The sequence below is a fragment of the Symphalangus syndactylus genome, chromosome 23 (genome assembly GCF_028878055.3).
Source record: "Symphalangus syndactylus isolate Jambi chromosome 23, NHGRI_mSymSyn1-v2.1_pri, whole genome shotgun sequence".
NCBI classification, from domain to species: Eukaryota; Metazoa; Chordata; class Mammalia; order Primates; family Hylobatidae; genus Symphalangus; species Symphalangus syndactylus.
Genome location: NC_072445.2, coordinates 46139562 through 46157675, shown reverse-complemented (window position 1 = coordinate 46157675; position 18114 = coordinate 46139562). Strand labels below are relative to the sequence as shown.

The 18114-nt window shown below is 41.4% G+C and overlaps 1 protein-coding gene across 2 annotated transcripts; it reads right to left on the bottom strand.

Moving 5' to 3' along the window:
* Nucleotides 1-16647, bottom strand: C23H6orf62 (chromosome 23 C6orf62 homolog). 2 transcript variants are annotated; one of them, XM_055263643.2, is made up of 5 exons: nucleotides 15323-16647; nucleotides 11597-11773; nucleotides 9783-9905; nucleotides 3942-4076; nucleotides 1-1398 (listed from the first exon to the last, which is right to left on the bottom strand). In XM_055263643.2, the coding sequence occupies exons 1-5, from the start codon at nucleotides 15362-15364 to the stop codon at nucleotides 1273-1275; spliced, it is 603 nt and encodes a 200-aa protein (XP_055119618.1). In that variant the 5' UTR covers nucleotides 15365-16647; the 3' UTR covers nucleotides 1-1272. The 2 variants fall into 2 exon arrangements, with proteins under 2 accessions (XP_055119618.1, XP_055119617.1); XM_055263642.2 differs by having other exon boundaries at nucleotides 13985-16375.
* Nucleotides 16648-18114: the final 1467 nt, after the last annotated feature.

Genomic DNA, 18114 nt, shown 5'->3' with positions numbered 1-18114 from the left:
TTTGTGTATTCACCTGAATAGTCAGGGAACTTTCACCTATTTTATTTAGTTTTTTTTTTTTTTTTTTCCCCCAAATTCCAACCAGAAGCTAAATACAATTGGAAACTGGTAAGCACTAGTTTTACTCCAAAGGAGTAGGATCATTCAGATTTACTCCAAAATAAAAGTATGCAACCCTTAAGCAAAGCTTTTCTTCATTTAAAAGAAAAAAAAAAACCTATACAGTAGTCTTTCCTTATGTTCATTGCACAAAATGGTTCTGCTTTTAGAACTTTGACACTCAATCGTTAATACAATTTAAGATTCCAACTTTATAACCTTTTTCTACTCCAAAACACCCTTGAAAGGTTTTTCTTTAGGATGGTGTAGAAACCAGCATTTCTGCACAATTCACTGGAATTTTTTTCTTTGTAATAAAAATCTCTTCTTTGTAAAACCCCCCAAAAAAAACAACCAAAAAAAAAAAACAACCAACCAAAAAAAAAGTCCTCTACCTATCATGGTTTCTGCAGCTATGAATGTATTTCTCAGTTTTATAGCTGCTTTATAGCTACTTCAGACTCCAGATCTGCTTTAATGTGTACAACTGCATCCACACGCAGCAGAATACTCTTACAATAGCAACTTGGGGAAAGAGATCTGGAAAAAAAAAATACATGAGTACCAGGAAACAAACATGGCCCAGTAAAATATGAGGCAAAAAGGCCTACAATGAGATGCGTTTTTCATTTAAGACTTCTTTCCCATGGTTGTATTTTCTTTTTTTAAACAACCAGTTCTGGTCATTAGAATGAATCTGACAGTGCTCTGGAACAACTGTGATTATAGCAAAGCTATTGTTTTTAAAAATGTTATTTATACCTGTTACATTCACTTCTCACCCTCTAAATACTGATGACAGATGTCAAAGAGGCAAAAACCAGCACAAATGGGAAGACCATAAAAGTGAGTATCACCTTGTGCTTTCAGATACATTTAAGCATTTCAGTGTACAATAGTCCTTTCATTTCACATTTTTAGTAAGATACTGATGCAGTGCAGCAAATATGCAAAGCATCTTCTTTCACACAGTCCGTGCACGACATCTAATTTTTGTTTAAGTTCTGAGATAAAAATGATTTAAAAAAATCCAGGATGAACAAGTTTCAAAATGCATAGTGTTCTGTGCATGAGTCCATTTTCTTTAAACTCTGAAAGAATAAAGTGGTAAGAAAACAAGAAAAAAAACTGCTGCTGCATTCTCTGATCTTCTCCATTTTGTTGGTCAGTACTCTACTCTGGCATATAAGGACGGAGGTGATCCTCTATGGTGCCAACTGCCCAGTGGGTGAGCTGTTCCTGTGGCAGGTAGAGGCAGATGCTGCATAACTTGAAGATTGTAGCTTTGTTTTTTGGAGTCTGGAAGGGGAAACATTTTAATATTTTTTAAAAATAAGACTTTAGCGTAACTGTCACACGAAGTCCATTTTCCACAATTTATTGAACATCTTAACATACAGAGTAAGGGATAAATTGTAGTCCCTATCCATATTCTAGACAGACAAAATCTTGCCATATAAGATAAAGGAAAAATTTATGCAGAATTAGAAGATAAAAAGTTAGGGAAGTAAACCAGAGACTACTTGCTAGAAGAAATTAAAGCTAAAGGCATTTCATGGGGACAGATTTGAGAAGTCTGAAGTCATTTTTATATAGAGGAAGATAAAGCAGATGTGGTAAGAATAGAAGCTAGTGAGAGGATGAAGGAATAGGTAAAAATTTAAGGCTGGGTGTGGTAGCTCAGACCTGTAATCCCAGCACTTTGGGAGGCTGAGTCAGGAGGATTGCTTGAGCCCAGGAGTTCAAGACCATTCTGGGCAACATGACAAAAACCCATCTCTACAAAAAATATAAAAATTAGCTGGATATGGTGGCACACGCCTGTAGTCCAGCCACTCGGGAAGCTGAGGTGGATAACCTGCGCCCAGGAGGTCAAGGCTGCGGTGAGCCATGATCCACATGCCAGTGTACTCCAGCCTGGTGACAGAGTGAAACCCTGTCTCAAAAAATAAATAAAAAATTTAAGCATATCCTGGGGTAAGGGACTAGAAGAAAGCCAAAGTATCACCAGCTAAATCAAAACCCTTATTTTTAAAAAGTAGTTACCATTTGAACATCCAACTTAACTACAAAGTTCATCTTTTGTTCACTATCTAGCACCTCTAAAAGGCAAAATAAGGACTCTGACTTTGAAGATGTCTGTAGTCTACAAACATAAATGAACCTATACATATGTACATATACTTTACTTGTATTAGTTAATTTTAAATGTAACAACCTTACGTTAAATTTAACAACCTTATTAGGATTATCATTTGTTCAATTTCACAGAAGCAACATGCTCACAGCAGTTACCTGTCCAAGATCATACAGCCAGCAAGTGGCTGCATCTAAAAACTAAATTGCAATACCTGGATTGCTGCTTAAATGGGAAGTGGTTATTTGTTGTTGGCGGTGTTTTTTTTTTTTTTCGAGATGGGGTCTCGCTGCATTACTCAGGCACAAGTGTGTTGGTGCCATCGTGGCTTGCTGCAACTCTAAACTCCTGGGCTCAAGCGATTCTCCCCTGCCTCAGCCTCCAGAGTAGCTAGGACCACAGGAACATGCCACAATGTCCGGCTAATTTCTTTGATTTTTTGTAGAGATGAGGTCTCACTCTGTTGCCCAGGCTGGTCTTGGACTCAAGCAATCCTCCCATTGGCCTCCCAAAATGCTAGGATTACAAGCGTGAGACACTGTGCCCAAATGGAAGTGCTTATTTGAAATAATTGTGGATCTTTTAAATGTATGTCCCTCATCCTTTTAGATTTAAAAAGTCGGCCGGGCGCGGTGGCTCACGCCTGTAATCCCAGCACTTTGGGAGGCCAAGGCAGGCAGATCATGAGGTCAGGAGATTGAGACCATCCTGGCTAACATGGTGAAACCCCGTCTCTACTAAAATACAAAAAAAAAAAAAAAAAAAGAAAAAAATTAGTCGGGCGTGGTAGTGGGCACCTGTATTCCCAGCTACTCGGGAGGCTGAGGCAGGAGAATGGCGTGAACCCGGCAGGTGGAGCTTGCAGTGAACTGAGATCGTGCCACGGCACTCCAGCCTGGGTGACAGAGACTCCCTCTCAAAGAAAAAAAAAAAAAAAAGTCCTGGTCAGTGCTTCTGCAAACACAATGTGTTTCAAATCACCTGAGGTTCTGTTTAAAGTGCAGATTCTGATTAGTAGAGCCTGAGAATCTATATTTTTAACAAGTTCTCAAGTGATGTTTATCCATTGCCCACACATCTGGTAGACATGCTTTAGGGCAATGGTTCTCACTACTGTTCACCAGAATCGTGACTTTTAAAAGCTTCGAAGGAGGTGGGTTTTTTCCCTTTTGTTTAAAAAAATAAATAAATAAATAAAGCTTGCCGGGTTGCTGTAACGTGCAGCAAAATTTGCGAACCATTGTTCTATGGTGAGGCCTAGGAAACACTTTTTTAAAAATTCACTTCATTTTTTGAGACAGGGTCTCGTTCTGTCACTCAAGCTGGAGTGCAGTGACAAGATCTCACTGTAGCCTCCTAAGCTCAAGCAATCCTCCCCCTTCAGCCTCCCCAGTAGCTGGGACTACAGGCACACGCCACCATGCCTGGCTAGTTTTTATATTTTCTGCAGAGATGGGGTTTCGTCATGTTGCCCAGGCTGGTCTGGAATTCCTGAACTCAAGCAATATGCCCGCCTTGGCTTTCCAAAGTGCTGGGATTACAGGCATGAGCCACCATGACCAGCCTATTTTTTGCTTTTTAAATAACTTCAAAAATAATGCAGTGTTGGGGGGACAAAACAACCAAGTAACTTGTATAAAAAACGTTTACTAACCAATAAGCTTTTTGAATGAGCCTGTAAGTGGTTTTCAAAAAAGCTGCTTACCTGCAAGTGCTGTCTGTCAATGAAGAGAAACACTGACTGGTTAGGATTGTTGACAACGATTCCAGTCTTGTCCTTGCGGCTCAGTACATGCAGAAACTGTTTTTCATAGTCACCGTGATGAAACTCAAATTTGGCCTAATTACAAAATACAACATTTATATTTAACTACAAACAAGTTATACTACCTGAAACATCTGCATCTCTATGCATATAGCTGTGCTGTCCAATAAAGCAGCCAACAGTCACATTATCTTTTCCTCTTTAAAAAAACAAATTTTGGCAAACCCACAACCAATAATATCACAGGCAAAATTTAGATTAAAAGCAATTTACAATTCCATTCTTTAGTAACATCAGCCACATTTCAAATGCTCAATGGTCACATGACTACTGGCCACAATTAAGAACAATCTCTTGAGATACAGAATATTTCCTTAATTGTAGAGAATTCTATTGGACAGTACACTCCAGAGACAGTTGATCAGGAAATGCTCTGCATCAAAATGACTAAATCCTCGTACTCCATGATCATAAAATTGTATTTTCAAACCTACTCAGTCCAAGACTTCCACCATAGTACCTTAAGCCCCAAGGACATCTCTTTTCTTTTGATTAGGAGGCACATTGTTAACTGCTGTTTCTAAGAAAAAAAAAAATGTTTATTCTAACCCTAGCTGCACAACTCACTAGTTACGTGACCTTATACAAATCCCTTAACTTACCTAAACTTCAGCTTCCTCATCTATAAAATAAGGCTGTAACCCATTTCACAGGACAGTTAAGAGGATTAAATGAAATGTAAAGCCCACAACTGAAATAGAGTTTTGCTCCTCACAGATAGGCTATGTTTTTATGTGAATTTTTCCCACAGCTAGCCTTGGGTGGTTCTCAAAAATTTGTGAAGTTATAAAAGACTGTTATCAATTAAGTCACAACACTCCCTTCAATCTTTTAACATGAGGAAGATCAACTCCATCCTCCCACAAAATATCTGTTGGGCATGGGGAGACACCAAATGCTACATGACATGACCAGGCTTGATGGAGAATTCAAGAAACCTAGATTTAACATTCAAGAAACCTAGATTTAACAATATGATATTTAGGTAATACTGAGTTGTACAAATAATTGTTAGTCCATTTGGTTCAAACAAATTTTATTGTCGTTACGTCAAAAACAGTAGGAAATAATAACATTGAAAAACCAAGTTCCTGCTATGCAAGATTTTATACCTAGGAGCTTATCTTATAAAGCAGAACATAAAATATGATATAGCATCACAATATACTATATGTAAAATGATACTGAATTGTACTTCCATACAATTCAAATATTAAATTATTAGTATGATCATAAGCATATCAAAAGCATGCTATTAGCTACTAAAAAATAGAAATAAGGTTACGTCAGCCTTAAGGAGCTTATTATACTGCTAAAGAGGACAAGTACATCCAAATATAAAACCCACTTGCTTCAAATCCTTTCCCAGAATAAGATGTGGTTATCTGTAAAACTCTAATTTTTTTTTTTTTTGAGATGGAATTTCACTCTTGTTGCCCAGGCTGGAGTGCGATGGCGTGATCTCAGCTCACTGCAACCTCCACCTCCTGGGTTCAAGCGATTCTCCTGCCTCAGCCTTCCAAGTAGCTGGGATACAGGCATGCACCACCATGCCTGGCTAATTTTTTTAGTAGAGACAGGACTTCTTTATGTTGGTCAGGATGGTCTCAAACTCCCGACCTCAGGTGATCCGTCTGGCTTAGCCTCCCAAAGTGTTGGGATTACAGGCGTGAGCCACCGCGCCCGGCCCAAATTGGGTTCTTATCATCAAACCGCTATAGGAGAAAATAAATAAGTAACAGTAAGTAACACGGGAACATTATGATTTTGGATTGCGCCTTTAAAGATTAAGAGAATTTCCCCAGGATGAAGTAGTGATGGTAAGTAATCTGATAAATGCTGACTGGGCATGGTGGCTCAGATCTATAATCCCAGCACTTTGGGAGGCCAAAGCGGGAGGATCACTAGAGGCCAGGAGTTTGAGAGCAGCCTGGGCAACACAGTGAGATCCTATCTCTACAAAAATAATTAGTTGGGCATGGTGGTGCACAACTGTGGTCCCAGCTACTCATGAGGTTGAGGTGGAAGGATCACTTGGGCCTGGGAGGTCAAGGCTGCAGTGAGCCATGACTATGCCACTGCACTCCAGCCTGGGTGACAGAGTAAGACCCCATCTCATCATCTCAAAAAAACCCAAAAAACCAAAAAACAAACAAACAAACAAAAAAACAGCCATACTAGGAAACAGAACCAACACAAAAACAAATGTGTTAAAAACTGAAACACTATGTAACAAAGCTGCAATATGGTAAGCAACCAGGGTGGGTGCAAGAACCAGTAATCACACTGAAAAAAGGTTTGAGTGAGACTGAAAAAGGCCTTCCTTATAATTCTTTAGCATTTCAATTCTATCATATTGAATATCCACTTATCTGAAAAGAAATGGTACACACACACACACACACAGAACTTCTCATACGCAGCATGAAAGAAGTAATTCCCACAGAAGTAACGAAATATTCTAACAGTCGGGGGAGGAGCTAACCTCGGCAGTAGCATTAATAATGAAGAGAAAAGAAGAGATACATTTTAGCAGTACCTCCCAGCACTTCACAGTACACTGAAGAACTCAGTATTTAAAAACAATCCTTATTCTGGTTCCGATTATATCCTCACTACCCATGTATTCAGATTTTAAAGTGCTTCAAAAGGCCAGGCACGGTGACTCACACCTGTAATCTTAGCACTTTGGGAGGCTGAGGCAAGAGGATCACTTGAACCTAGGAGTTCAAAACCAGCCTGGGCAACAAAGTGAGACCCCATCTCTATAAAAAATTAATTAAATTTTAAAAATAAGTACAGTGCTTTAAGAGTCAAAAAACAAAAAACAAAAAGAGGCCTGCAAGTTAAAACTTACCATTCCTTTTCTCATTTTCTTTGAGAAAGAACTGAGTGAGTTATATTTAAGGCCCCTCATATAGGATATTCATAAATTTTAAATTACTTCAGAAAAGCAAATTAGTTCTTACAATATTAACCTACTTACTGCAGTTGAATTCTAAAGTTATTACCTACATCATACTGCTTACATTAAGTCCAGAATTTTAAGATTCTATAGTTAATATAGGCAACTTTTCAAAGTACAGGGTAGTGAGTTAAAAGCAGTCAGTCCAGGCTTTTATCCTATTTAACTGCCTTGGGCCTTATTTACCTAATTTCTGTCTCAGTTTCCTCCTATCTACCCAGTTATTTTAAGGACTGAGATTAAATATATATAAAGTAAGAGAAAGTCTAAGGCCGGGTGTGGTGGCTCATACCCATAATCCCACCACTTTGGGAGGCCAAGCCAGGCAGATAACTTGAGGTCAAGGAGACCACCCTGGCCAACATGGCAAAACCCCGTCTCTACAAAAAAAAATACAAAAATTAGCTGGGTGTCATAGCGCACGCCTATAATCCCAGCTACTCAGGAGGCTGAGGCACAAGAATGGCTCAAACCTGGGAGGCAGAGGTTGCAGTGAGCCAAGATCACGCCACCACACTCCAGCTTGGGCGACAGAGCAAGACCCTGTCTCAAAAAAAGGACGGGCATGGTGGCTCATACCTGTAATCCTAGCACTTTGGGAGGCCGAGGTGGGTGAATCACGAGGTCAAGAGATTGAGACCATCCTGGCCAACATGGTGAAAACCCATCTCTACTAAAAATACAAAAATTAGCTGGGCGTGGTGGCATGTCCCTGTAGACCCAGCTACTCGGGAGGCTGAGGAAGGAGAATCACTTGAACCAGGGAGGCGGAGGCTGCAAAGAGGAGGAGGTTGCAGTGAGCCAAGATCACGCTACTGCACTCCAATCTGACAACAGAGTGAGACTGTCTCAAAAAAAAAAAAAAAAAGAAAAAAAAAAGAAATAGCAGAAGCCTAGTACAGTCAACTCTCAATAAACATCAGCCATGACTTCAAAGAGTACTTGACACAAGACTAAAGTTAACTATTTCAAATAAGGTCCCAGTGGGAAAGGCAGGGTATTAGAAATTTGAAAACATACTGTAACAAGCAGACCTACATTTTTCCAATGGGAAATCCTTAACTAAAAAACAATAAAATCCTAACACCACCTCCAGAGAGCAGCTAGAGTTATCTGAGAACTTTAAACATGCCTTTTATATTCATTTTCTCCCTTCAGTCAGATATCGTCCATTAAATGACAAAATACAGATGCTCCACAACTTGCGATGTTACATCCTGATAAACCCAGTGTAAGTTACACGTATTTTAAATCAAAAAGTGACTTTTTAACTTAAAACAATTCCAATTTACGGTGACTTTACCTGGATGTAGTCCCATCATAAATCGAGGAGCACAATGAATTCATACGGCTTTCACATCATGGTAAAGTTGAAAAATCTTAAGTCAAACCATTATAAGTCAGGGGAATCTGTATACAGTACTTTCTTATGTATGTAACCAATGGATTATCTTTAAAATTTAGTTGAATTAATCTTAAAACATTAAAAATGATAATTATTAGAGCTTATGTGTAGCAACATTACCATGGGGTGGGAGAGGATATCAACTTATACAGTCTGTGAGAAACATAAGCACCACAAAGATACTTCAGGGTAATAAGTAGAAGCAAAAGTTTTAAATGACAAATAATCCTCATGATCAGCTTAAAATAAAGAAGCCTTCTAATATTTCATTTAGTGTACTTAAAATGAGTCCTTAATGTCATTTCTTTTTCTGATTATAAAAGTATACTTGGCCGGGCGCGGTGGCTCACGCTTGTAATCCCAGCACTTTGGGAGGCCAAGGCGGGTGGATCATGAGGTCAGGAGATCGAGACCACGGTGAAACCCCGTCTCTACTAAAAATACAAAAAATTAGCCGGGCGTGGTGGCGGGTGCCTGTAGTCCCAGCTACTTGGAGAGGCTGAGGCAGGAGAATGGCGTGAACCCGGGAGGCGGAGCTTGCAGTGAGCCGAGATTGCGCCGCTGCACTCCAGCCTGGGCGACAGAGCGAGACTCCGTCTCAAAAAAAAAAAAAAAAAAAAACAAGTATACTTAAGAAAATCATGGCAATATATGCCATAAATTATAAAGGAAACACGTATGTAAATATATATAATAAAAAAGGAAAGTTAGCTACACTTGACCTACAACTAAGAATAATTAACACTTTGGTGAACCTCCATCTTCTATGCATACAAATATACTATAAATAAAATTAGGTTCAACATGAGTAAATGCCCTTAACACTAGAGGGGGGACTCACCTGAGCAATGTCTAGTATACCATGACAAAAGTCCAAAGTCAGCAAGATTTTAAGGTTAAGAATGACTACTAAATTTACTTCTTTCCTCTATAATTTTATATACAAATCAACTACGAAATGGTTTCTTCACCCATTTCAGATCACACTCCTTTGGGAAGCAGCAGTTAAATATATGGTTTTAGAAGGATGTGTGGTGAAGGGTTCAAGAGTTACAGATCTCAGGAGCTCATCTGTGGGCCCCTCTATAAATCAGTAAATGTCCACTTTAAAAGATTTTCTCTAGCCATAATTTCAAAGCCACACTGGGCAGGTGCAACCACCACACTGTCAAGAGATTCTATAATCCAAACGCTTTCTTCTCTTGCATCACAGTATTCTAAATAGCGGAGACTCGTGAAATAAAACTATCAGAAACCATTTTCCCAAAGAATTTCTCAACTTAGACCCTATTATATTCTAGTAGTTTTCACATATTGAAATACTCATCACACTTATTTTAGACCAAAATACCTGAACAGGCCTAAAAGGCTCATCAGATTCTTTCCACCTAGAAAACAGGAGACAGACGATTTTTTCAATATCATTCCGAGGCCAAAGAATGAAATCCATCTCCTGAGTACAGCCAATTACATCCTATAAAATGATAAAAAAAAAAAAAAGTTTACTTTTAAGGAAACAGCTACGTCAAGCAATGTCACAAATTATAGGGTTCCCCTACGAAAACATTTTATAAGTACAAAAGACCTACCATATATCATTTTATATCTTAGGAAGTAAACATAATAGTTTATAATCTGAATAGCTCATGATGTAATTTTTTATTTTTGGAGACAGAGTCCCTCTCTGTGGCCCAGGCTGGAGTGCAATGGTGCAATCTCTGCTTACTGCAAATTCTGCCTACCAGGTTCAAGTGATTCTCGTGACTTAGCCCGAATGGCTGGGATTACAAGTGTGTGCCACCATGCCTGGCTAATATTTTTTGTATTTTTAATAGAGACGGGGTTTCACCACGTTGGCCAGGCTGGTCTCGAACTCCTGACCTCAGGTGATCCACCCACCTCAGCTTCCCGAAGTGCTGGGATTACAGGCGTTTAAGTCACTGTGCCCGGCCCTAATTTTAATTTTTATCTTGCAGAAAGTCACATACACTCAGTCCAATGCTCCTAACACCAAGACCTAGATTTATCAGTGCATGGTGAAAACAACAAAATCTCTGATATCTGTTGTATTGTCAGACCCTGAACCTTTATTTCCACCTTTAAAAATCAATCTATTTAACAAAGATGTCTCAGAACTCCTAATATGAATCACTATCCTCTTACTATAGCTGAAATGCTATTTTTATGTTGATAGAAAACTACTTTTCTCCATTCCTGACTTCTGCTTCATTATTGTAGCCAGCATATTAATTTTTGAAGGTCCATAAATCTCTTCCAGACCAGTATCTGGTTATCTCCAGCATTCTCCCCAAGTAACTGTGGGGATCTCTTGGTTCAGTTATGCCCAGATTAACTTTTAATATGTTGCAGAAGTTTACAAAGCTGAAGCACTTCCTTGTATTCATATTCCCCCCAAAAAAGGAAATACAATAAACGGAGACATAAGACATTTATCCACAATAATACACAATATTATGAGCCTAATACAACAAAGTTGTCCATGTTTTACTCAAGGTCAAATTTTCAAAAACAAACCTACTTTAAAAATTTTAAAACTTTATGCATAACACTTAAATTATTAAAAAGTTGGCTACTGGCAGGGTGCAGTGGCTCACATCTGTAATCTCAGCACTTTGGGAAGCCAAGGCAGGAGGATCACTTGAGGTCAGGAGTTCCAGACCAGCCTAGCCAACATGGCAAAACCCCGTCTCTACTAAAAATACAAAAAATTAGCCGGGCATGGTGGCTCACAACTGTAGTCTCAGCTACTTGGGAGGCTAAGGCAGGAGAATCATTTCAATGCACGGGGGCAGAGGTTGCAGTGAGCCAAGATCACGCCACTGCACTCTAGCCTCAGCGAAAGAGCAAGACTTTGTCTCAAAAAAAAAAAAAAAGTCTGAGATCATCAACACCTAACACAGATTAAAGAAATCCCTTTATATACTTTATCCGCATAAGAATGCTCTGGCGTAAAAAACGTATTTTTCTAATCCTATAAACACAATGCTTTAAAGTCATGATCCCAGTTATCAACATGGCACAAAGACAAATTTACCTGAAGAGACTGGTCACTATCATAACTACCCACTTTAAGGGGGGATTGGGGGGGAATGCAAGGTTAATCCACAGAAACTTTATCAAGTCAAGACTTAAGGCAGAACTTACCCTTCTCATAGACTGATATCGAGGAGCATGGAGCTGTACCACATCCTTCTGTAAAAGCTCTAGGGAACTTTCCAAGGAATAGCTGGAATCTCGCACACCTTTCAGGATATTTTCTTCATAATTATTTGTCATGACTGGTATAACCTCAGACACTTCAAAAAGTGCTGACTTTTTCTTCTAAAAGAAAAGAAAATCGTGTATTAACCCACAGGGAGCACAGCCTTTTAACACCCAGTTCCTATTACAATGTCATGTAACATTAACTCCACAAAATTCTTAACTGTCTGCAGTAAGTTATACACTGAAAACACATTTTCAGATAGGTAATTCCTTCTGTTCTTCTCCTACCTCCCCCCCAACCATACATGTACAAGCTATCATTAGAATGTTTAAGGCTTGAGTTTTATAGCATAATGGTATCCATAGCATTATTTTGGACAATACTTCTTAAAATTAAAAATCTCACAAGTTTTAAAACAACACTATTCAGACAAATGAATAGTTTTATTCCTTATATGGGCCAATTTCCATTACTTTCTCAATATTACATAATCAAAACCATCAATATTTGTGGGTTTTTTTTTTTTTTTTTGAGATGGAGTCTCGCTGTGTTGCCCAGGCTAGAGTGCAGTGGCACGATCTTGGCTCACTGCAATCTCTGCCTCCTGGGATCGAGGGAGTCTCCTGCCTCAGCCTCTCGAGTAGCTGGGATTACAGGCCTGTGCCACCACGCCTGGCTAATTTTTGTATTTTCAGTAGAGACGGGGTTTCACCATTTGGCCAAGCTGGCCTTGAACTCCTGACCTCAAGTGATCCGCCTGCCTCAGCCTCCCAAAGTGCTGGGATTACAGGCTTGAGCCACTGCACCCAGCCAAAACCATCAATATTTGAAAGACTAAAAAGAAGTACACCAAGTTTTCTTTTAATACTAAAGACCAAGGACGCATTACAAAACTACTTTTTAAAATTCTGTACTATTAAGTATATATCATGAATTATTCAGGGCAACTGCATGGACACTGTCCATTCACAGAATAAAACCAGATTATCGTTGGTGTTAAAGAATTAAGATGGTGCAATTTGGGGCAATGTATAGATTAAATACAAAGATCTGGTCTCACTAATTATCTTGGATTTATTTAAAGAGCATACATTATATCATCTTCAACTGAAATCCAATCTCATCAATTTTGAGTCAGCTTGTCAACAAAAGTGGAGATGTAAGTCCTTGATACCACCCAATCTTGGGACAGTCACTTCAAAAATTACTTAAAAATCACTTTACAATGCTATACTTCAGCAGCTAAGAATGTTCTTAAATACAACTAACCTTTTAGGAGTTAAGAGTTGGGGCTATGCATGGCAGCTCCTGCCTGTAATCCCAGCACTTTAAAACGCCATGACAGGAGGATCACTTCAGCCCAGGAGTTCAAGACTAGCCTGGGCAATACAGTGAGGCCTGTCTCAGCAACAAAAATAATAAAAGAGTTAAACAGTAGGGGAAAACCTGGAAAACTTCCAGATACTTAATAGATACCATACAAATACTAAGACTGTATTTCTGATCTGAAATTAGCTAACAATTTAAGCACCAAAATCCAAGTAGCACTTCCTTATATTCATAACCTCATCTTTGGTCAAATAAGCCTTGCTGGTAATTTAAGAAAATGTTCATTTTAAGTTGCAAAAAATACTGCTTTTATCATCCCATCCTTGACTACTCACGACTGTTTGCTATTTAACTGTGGAACTAATTCTTATTAAGACCTCCACCGCCCCTAAAAATGAAACTTCTCTAGGTCATTTTGAATTTTTAAAAACTGTACTTCTATACAAGGCAAAATGAATTCTAAGTAAAAAAGAAAAAAGAAAATCACACTTCTAAACACAAATTAACCATTTCAGTATTTAATTGCTCCTAAAAGGTGTATTCTACTTCATTAAATGTACAAGAAAAAGGTTACCTACATTACGGAGTTTAAGAAACAGGCTAACTTTAGCATATAAACAGTCTGATTACAATTTCACACTTTCAAGCATCTTATTTATACTCTACATTAGATGATCTTTAAATTCCATCATAAGGTTTCCTATGTTAACTCCACATAAAATTTTGTAATGTTGCCCACCCCATGTCAACTCAGTGTATACTACTACTAAGCTTCAGACTCAAATTTATTTCCAAACCAAAGAACGCTCAAGGGTCTTTTCGTAGGCTGCAACTGCTCAATTCACAGAATCACCCCTAAGGGTGAAAAAACAGAGCATACAAAGCAGACTTTTTTCAACCACTCTTTTAACCTAATATTCATAATAATTTAAGAGTAACAAATAATATACACTTACAAAATCACTTGTGCTAATTCACCATTAAGAACTTTAAATTACCTTCTCCTTGAATACAAAGGCAATATACATCTTGAAGTCAAACTGGTCAGCTAGAGATTCTTTTTTCTTTCTAAGCTGAGCACGTAGTCTGTTCAGAGCTTGTTTCTTCCGGGAGTTTGGGTCCCCCATTTTGAAATACAGGTGGTACTAAAGCCTTTGGAAATTGTCACTAAACTATGGGCACTTTTTCTTAAGACTCAAGTACAACAGAAACAAGTCATTTTTTTTCCTGCTAATATGATTGATTAGCGAAAATCACGACTGTAACCCAAAAACTGCACCTTCTGTCAATATTAGCAGACTGTCATATTACAGGGTCAAGAAACAAAAGCTGCTGTCCAGTCATGTTTGGACAATAACGTTTGGGGTCAGACGGGAAAAAGGGAGGAAAGAAAGGAAAGAAAGAGGAGAAAATACTTTAACTTTCTGGAAAACACATTTGGCTTAAGTGCCAAAATAAAGGCTTTGCGGAGAAATGAAAAGCCTATAAACAGGATTTAGGTGTGCAATAAAACACAGCTGACACCAGACCAATCCCTAAAATCCATCCGGATTTTCCCCCCTTTTTAGAAAAGGGATTAAGAAAAGGAACAGGGAGGGGGAAGTGTGATCCTTGCTTTCTAAAAAAAAAAAAAAAAAAAAAAAAACTCACCAAAACCAAAACAAAACACCAAAACAAAACACCAAAACAGGGTGGGTGAATGAAACTGAAATATCCAATTAGATTTTACCCAGCCAGCTCCATGGCTGTAGTACCTAATTCTTAGTTATTTCAGATTTCACTATTGCTATGTATTGTCAGTGCTTGTTATTGATTACACTTGGTGGTGAGCATAGAGAAAAGTGCAAAATCGGTAGAGAAGGAAAGGGAGAGGTACAGGGTTTCCCTGCAATCAACTACAGTGTATACCGGGGGCGGGCAGCTGTGGCCCAAAGGAGCCATGAGAAAAAACAGCGGAGTCATTACCAACTTCCCCATCACCCACATTTTCATCCTCAGGCGGCTGCTAACGCTGCTGCCAAGGAGAATCATGACGGCAAAAGGAAAAGGGGTATATAATACGGTATTAATTATTCCGGCTCTGTGGTTAGACCTGATTAATGCCCGGGTTCCCAACACCCCCAGCCTGCAACTAGTCCTACATTCCCCGAGGGACACTTCCCTGTGGATCTGCCCCCGTTCAAGATGGTGGGGAGTGCGATTTATCTTCTTGTGAGCATTGCCGAGGCAAAGGTGGCGGGTTCTTCTCCCAAATCCCAGGCGGTGCCCGGAGACCACCTGCCTTCCACCCCCCCAGGTCCCACCCCCACCCCTTGCCTTCAGCGGCAGCGACTCACTCGCACCACGGGAGACACAGGATCACTCAGGTTTTCACTCATTTCATCGTGGAAACAATTCCCGCCCGGGTGGAGTAGGCGGGAGAGGGTAAATGGGAAGGTTCAGTAGGGAAAAAAAGAAAATAATTGTGTTAATATTACTTCTAAAGTAAGCCCACCCACCCTCCCCCCAAAAAATTAAGTTCCCGAATTAGCTCTCTCTCACGTTGAACAGACCATGTTTCGAGTTTGGACTGTTTAGGGTGGGGTCGTTAGTTTGTTTCCCGAGGGGCAGGGGTTGGAACTGAGGCAGCTAGGGCGGGGTGGGTGACGGGGAAATCCCCTCCCTGTCCCCGCGGAGCCCGGGACTCACGGACCGACTCTCGGGCGGGGTTTGGGCCCTCTAGCCGCAGCCTGCGGGCGGAGCGGTGGCGGCGGCGGAAGAGGCGGCGGCGGCGGGGGCGCTGCTGGTAGCACGGGCAGGAGCCATGTCAAGAGAAAACCACCAGCCAACTGAGCCCCTCCATCCCCGCTGCAGTGCGCACTGTGACTGGACCGCCCGCGCTGCTGCCGCCGCTCAGCCCCCACCTGGGACCCATAGTCTGGCTCGGCGCCCTGGGCGGCGACGTAGGGGAAGGACGCGGAGACAGCGGCGACAGAGAGAGAAAAAGAAAAAGAGGAAAAACGAGGAGAAAGATGGGGAGTTGGATTGGTACTGGCGGCGGAAGGGGAAGGGAAAGGAAGCCCTGTGCTAAGCGTCAGCAAAGTAACCCCCCAAAATAAAGTTATTTCAGTTCAAGCATCTGCTCTTGAGTCTTTCTTCCCCCTACAGTCGGATTCCGGCTCTCAGGAAAGGTCGAGGAGACCCGGAGGGGGGAAAAGCCGAAGCGGTTGGTGAGCGTCCGCGGCGGTACTGCCTCGTTCCCCCCCCCGCCGGTGGCTGCAGAAGCGGCGACGGCCTCGGGCGCCTCGCGGGTCCGGGGCAGAGTCGCGTTTGAGAAAAGAAGCGAGAACAAACAACTTAAAATGGCAGCGACGGCCACTGCGTCACCCGCCTCTCACCGGCACCGCCCCGGTATGACTGCGACTGCGCGTCCTGCGGGACCCCACCATTTGCGCAGAATCAAAGGGGGAGAAAGGATTGGAGGTGGGAAAGTTTTCAGGGTTATCGAAAAAGAGGAAAATAGATCAAGACTACAGAATAGGAACAGATTTTTTAAAGTGGAGTCTTTGAATTTAACCTTTCCATTTCAGTAATCTCGCCTCAAAAGGGGAGTTTGAGAGTTGAGACTCCGCTCTCCTCCAGTATGGAGTGTCCAAGGGGCGTGGAAAGGGACTCCCCGCCACTCCTTCCGCCCCCCTTCTTCAGGAAGTCCCAGTCTCCTGAGTTGGCTCTTCGCCCCGCCCCGATGACGTCATAAAATCACGCCCTCAGCCATCCTCAACAAAACACCCGGATGGAGTCGCACTTCCCGAGTCTGGTCAGCCTCTCAGAGTCAGATTGGGGGCGGGACAGAGCTGAACCAGCGACCTGGGCGGGCCAAAACTGGGGAAGTGGGCGGAGAGTGGGCGAGGGTAGGGGCGGAGCAAAGAGGGAAAAGGAAAGTGTGTGTTGGAAGATTCTTATTTCGATTCTTATGATTAGTTAGTCCTTCTGGGGGTCGGCCCCGCGGTGTCCTGCGGCAGCAAACCTAGAACTCAATTCGACTCCTGGAATTTAAACGGCGTGCGGGAGCAGATGTCTCATGTTAGTGCCACTTGCCTCTGTCCCCACCCCGCCACGTGCGCAGGCAGGGAGGGCGTTCCTCAAGCTTCGAACAAGGTCAAAGACGCTGTTCAGACGTTGCTGCTGTGGCTTAGGAGAGGAGTAGCCCAATCTGACTCGTGGATTTTTACCCACTGCTGTCAGAACACACTTTCTGTTAGGATCCCCCAAGACCTCAGACCTACAGCCTGCCCCTTAGATGGTTCATTGTCTTCATCGAAACGTTTGCCGCCGAATCGCACGTCCTTGGCACCAAAGAGCGTTGAGTCCATTTTTCAAAGCTCTAATGTGCTCCTTAAAACACAGTTATGTAAGTACTTAGCAAAGGTCAATACTCCACATAAGCAATGCTTATATGCTCATTGGCTACTCTGCTGAGATTTTAGAAGTCCGTTGGGACCCCAATTACTGCTTTTCACTTCGTGAAGTCAAAACAGATCAGCTGTAATAACATTATTTCAGCCATGAGCCAAAAGAATAACTGGTACCCACCCTTCAATATAAATTGTCCAGAACCAAAGGATGAGAGTCCTGAGGTTTCCAAATAACTTCTAATCTCGGAAGATAAAGCTTGCATTTTTCTAGTGCTTCGCTGATTTGTTTTCAAAATCGTGTAAACTATGGAAAGCTCACAGGGATAAAACTGAAAATGTCACGTAGTTCAGGGCATTGGTGTAAAAAAGAAAGACTTTTAAAAGTAAGCCGAGCACGGTGGCTCACGCCTGTAATCCCAGCACTTTGGGAGACCAAGGCAGGCGGATCACCTAAGGTCAGCAGTTCGAGACCAGCCTGGCCAACATGGTGAAACCTCGTCTCTACTGAAAATACTAAGATCAACCGGGCGTGGTGGCAGGCGCCTGCAGTCCCAGCTACTCGGGAGGCTGAGGCAGGAGAATCGCTTGAACTTGGGAGGCGGAGGTTGCAGTGAGGCGAGATTGCACCATTGCAGTCCAGCCTGGGCAACAGAGCGAGACTCCGTCAGAAAAAAAACAAAACAAAACAAAACAAAATATGAGACACAGGAGACAGTATGATCTTCAGGTGATCC